We start from the raw sequence: 4649 nt of genomic DNA on the forward strand, positions 1-4649 counted from the left end.
ATTTTTAATGATGACTCTGAGATTATTTTATCGTATTTTGAAGTAATTGTTATAATACATAGATGTGTACAAATGTCTATTTACAAAGAGCTACCCCTACTGTTTCCTAACACTTTCTTCTCAGGGAAATCTGCATTATGAATTAATTAACTGGACGGCTTTAAAACTTTATAAAGCACAATCTCGACCATGTATGGACAATTTCCAATTTTAAATAGCTCGATACTGCATGAAAATGACCTGCTTGTCAATTTTATATCGCATACTTTTGGAGAGCGTGAAAAGAACTTTTTAAATGTAGCTCCAATTACACCGTTTCTCCTTTAGTCAACTTTATAGAATACCCAGAACACTCCATCCTTACGTCATTGATATACCAGTATCGGCAAGTCAATCCCCACAAAGTGCTCTGCGTCCTCCTTCCTAATGTCCACGGCAAGGAAATGGGACAAACTACTGGCATCGATGTTCCTCGAAAAATACAATGTAGAGTATTTAAATAACCTTGACACTAGAGTAAATAGGCATGTTTTAGACAAATAGAACCATAGTCAAAATTAAAATCAGGTAAAGTTGTATGTAAACATGAGTTAATTTTAAAGAAAGAAAATTAGTGGTACTATTTGACTAATTTCATATTATCGAGTGTAATTTGTTTATCCATTATAGGTAATAATGATTATTTTAAACTTCTGTTGGTCATGTTCAGGCATTACAAGAGTTAAGTGAGTTAATTAAGAACAGCAAAGTGGATGACGTGGTTGCAGCACTGCCCAGTTGGGCACATATGTACAAGGTGCTTACTGTTGATGTAGACAAGAAAGTCCGAGAAGCAACACAGGTCAGTATACCGTATAAATATTCTTAATAATCTTAATATAATATGGGATATATAACGCTATGTGGCTCCTTGTACCTATATCTATACATGTATCTATATATGTGGGATACTGTGTTCCGGTTTTGAAGGGTAAGTGTGCTGCAGGTCGACTCAAAACCTTACGATAACTTTGTTATCGACTGATTTGATTAGATATCGTACGATTTATTTTCAATTTTATTCACAATAATCGAATCGAACGTCAAATTGTCGTATTCGAAACCGAACCGAAATGACGTCACACCCGTAGGCCACAAACGTTATTCAGAACACAGTTATCGAATAAAAGCTACCGAACGTCCTGTTGTTTACAAAGCAAGAATGTAATATGGAAATCTTTTATTATTTTGAATAAAAACTGGATTTTGTTCAATTTTATTAATTTTAGGCCTTTAAAGTCTCAAAAATGTATATAAAAGGATTTCATTTTTCTTATAATCTATATTCGCCGACTAACTCCGTGAACGTTGTTGCATAACGATATCGTATCTGAATCCGAATCGAACGTTTTAACTCGAATGTTCTGAACAGCTCGGAAAGCGCCCTTCGATGCGAAAACGATATCCAGTCGAACGATTCGGTTAATATATCGAAGAGTTCTGAATCGGGGTCCTGGTGAAATTGGACATGATTGAACATGGGACTTGTCAACTTATGTCTCAGGGTGATGGGGGCAGTGGCAGCGATCTTTGCGATTTAAAGCTCTGAGTGGCACTGCAACTGTTATGGACAGGCCTGTATCTTAACATCAGGCGCACTGCTTGTTCGTTCCGTCACTTGATATTATAAAAAATAATTTAAAAAAATTATAATAAAAAACCAACCTCAAAAGTTCGTGGAATTACTTACATCATTTGCCAAATTTTATTGAAATCGGTTACCGGAAAGTGGGCGAAACCGGATTCACCCTTAGTTTGTCACCCTTAGAGGTGGAATATTTCCTTCAAATTTAAAGGGAACCAATGCTAAGGTACTCCCTTTCCAACAATGAAAGAATCGTCAAAAGCGGTTCGCAAAGTTGTCGCGTAACATATATACAAAAAAACTTTATTTTTTAAGTCGTTTAGAAAAAGCTAGTGTTGTTTGTAGTTGTAGTGCAAGTTTATTTTTGACTACTAAGTCGTTAAATTCGTCTCCCACTGCCGCTGAATCCTTACTAAACTAAAATATTGGAGTTCGTCGACAAACGACATTGTTCAAGCCTTTGAGTCGATAGACATCAAAAATACTGCTGATCTTGATGGTCTTCCGTCAAAGTAATTAATTCTGTACTTGATTGTATTTCACCTTGCTTAGCTTTTGCTTTTTAACGTATGTGTTGATAATTGTGTGTTTCCTGACCTCATGAAGAAAAGCAAAGCTATCCCACTTTTTAAATCTGGTAGTAATTCAGACCCCACCAATCTTTGACCTATTTTAGTGCCACCAGCTCTCAGTCAAATGTATGAAAAAAAAATATATTGAAAATCAGATGTGTGCACATTTTTACATTAATAATTTAATGTCTCCTAAACAATTTGGTTTTACTCGGGGGCGCTCTACAACCGATGCTGGTATGGAGTTGATGAAACATATATTTGATGAATAGGAAGACTCACATGATACTATTTATTGATGCATTATGTGACCCTTCCAAGGCTTTTGTGTTTGTGTGCACCATGATACTCTAATCTGGAAACTTCGCCGTTATGGTGTGGCAGGTCGTGATCTCGACCTTCTTAAATCGTGTTTGAGTGGGAAGTTACAGAGAGTCGATGTCAACGGTACGAGATCATCAGGGTCTGCAATTAATATTGGCGTCCCTCAAGGTTCAATTCTCGGTCCATTTTTGTTTTTAGTTTATATTAATGATTTACCTAGCGTCGTGGAGAGTATAGAACGTGTGATAGTATTGTGTGCTAATGATACTTCCTTATTATTTAAAGTTAACGGCACCAATGTTCCTATGACTATGTGAACAATGCTATATCTAAAGTAGTCAATTGGTTTGCAGTTAATAACTTGTTCCTTAATGAGAAAAAAACAAATTGTGTGAAATTTACATTACCTACCGCGTTAGAGAGACGGATTCAAACATTATAGTTAGAAACGAAAAATTGAACCTTGTAGATACAGTTGTATTTCTAGGTATTACTTTAGATGCTAAATTGCAACGGGGTCCACATATAAATAAGTTATTTAAAACGGCTCAACACTGCAGTGTAATAGGCAGTTTGATCTTATCATCCTGTTCATCTTGATCTTTGGCGTTTTCAAGTGTAAACATTATACCTATGAAATAAATGATTATTTGACTTTGACTTTGTTGAAGTATATTATTAGTAGAGCTCCATGGTATTTAACTGCTTCAGTGGCCGAACGGTTACCATGCCGGACTGGCACGCAGAGGTCCCAAGTTCGATTCCCGGGCCGGGAGAAATATTTGTATGGCCTAAATTTATTTAACTCGTGAGTTTAGGTGTAATTTGTGGTTATCTATGTGTGTGTCCATGGCACCCGCGACACAGGGTTTTCCTAGTGCGGGGCTATGTTGAGTGTATGCATTATTATTAGTGTACGCGGTAATAAAAAACGAAAACTTTTAGATGTCAAAACAGCTAGTTGGTTTACTTTAGCTACTTTCACATTTTAATGACGTACGGTATTTTGCTTCGAGGAATGCCGCCGATATTAATAGAATCTTTGTCCTGCAGAAACGTGCGGTTAGGGTAATTTACAACCTGAGCCTCAGAGTATCTTTGAGATATAAGCTTAAAGAGATTAACATTCTCACACTAATGTCACAGTCTATTCATGAAAACGTTATTAATGTTAAGAAAAAAAATTATTCTTTTTATGAAGAATAATGACAGACATAACATTAATACGAGGAATAAAAATAAAGTAGCCGTTCTTGACAGTCGTCTTCATAAAGTCTTAAATCCATTTAAGCGGCAATGTATACGCTTCTACAATAAGATTCCGATTGATATTCAAAATTTGTCATTTACGTGATTTAAAACAATTGTGAAGCAAAAACTTTACACTAAGTTATTATACAACTTCTGGGTACTCGTTTGACAAAAGCAGCGGTAGGGACCCGTTTAGCTATTTCAGGCATTCTCGAGCTAAGACGTTTAAACTAAATATTGTGTAATGAGATAAAGATTATTCGACTTGGACTTCGACATCATGCGCACGTTACGCGTATATTGCAGGCGTGCCACGGGCACTTCATGGGCGCCGCCGGGCGCCGCGCGGCGCCGCAGCTCAAGCGGCTGCTGCCCGCGTGGCTGCAGGCGCAGCACGACGAGCACGCGCCCGCCGCCGCCAAAGCGCGCGCCTCGCTCGAGGTCAGCCGCCAAAAGCCAATGGCCGCCGCCGCCCGGCCGCCGCGGCGCTGACGCCTCGCGCCTTTGCAGAGCACTTTTCCCGAGAGCAAGCTGCCCGAGGCCCTCGCCTTCTGCAAAGCGGAGGTGGCGGCGCACCTGCTGGAGGACCTCCTGGGAGACGCGGCGGCCGACACGAAGTGAGCAGCGGCGCCGCGTGGCACGGACGCCGGTCGGCGGTCGGCGGTCGGCGGTCGGCACGGTGAGCGAGACTCGGACTGGCGCGCAGGGCGGAGGACGCGGAGGAGCGCGAGCAGCGGCGCGTCCGCGTCGCCACCGGCAGCCTGCGCGGGCTGGAGGCGTTCGCGGCGCGGCTGCCCGACGCGCAGCGCGCCTGGCTGGCCGAGGCGCTGGCGCCGCTGCTGGCCGCCGGCGCCTTCTGGAGGCGCGCCGCGCACCCC

General features: G+C 41.2%; 1 protein-coding gene across 1 annotated transcript in view; it reads left to right on the forward strand.

Moving 5' to 3' along the window:
• LOC113227296 overlaps nt 1–4649 on the forward strand; it is a 37423-nt gene that overhangs the window by 3628 nt on the left and 29146 nt on the right. Inside the window, exons 3-6 of the mRNA XM_026460184.1 lie at nt 710–841; nt 4078–4212; nt 4282–4388; nt 4478–4620. Of these exons, the coding sequence (XP_026315969.1) occupies nt 788–841; nt 4078–4212; nt 4282–4388; nt 4478–4620 (439 nt within the window). The 5' untranslated portion in view covers nt 710–787. The remainder of the gene's footprint in view (nt 1–709; nt 842–4077; nt 4213–4281; nt 4389–4477; nt 4621–4649) is intronic.

Source organism: Hyposmocoma kahamanoa, unplaced genomic scaffold (assembly GCF_003589595.1).
Source record: "Hyposmocoma kahamanoa isolate Upper Pololo Valley unplaced genomic scaffold, ASM358959v1 206, whole genome shotgun sequence".
NCBI lineage: Eukaryota > Metazoa > Arthropoda > Insecta > Lepidoptera > Cosmopterigidae > Hyposmocoma > Hyposmocoma kahamanoa.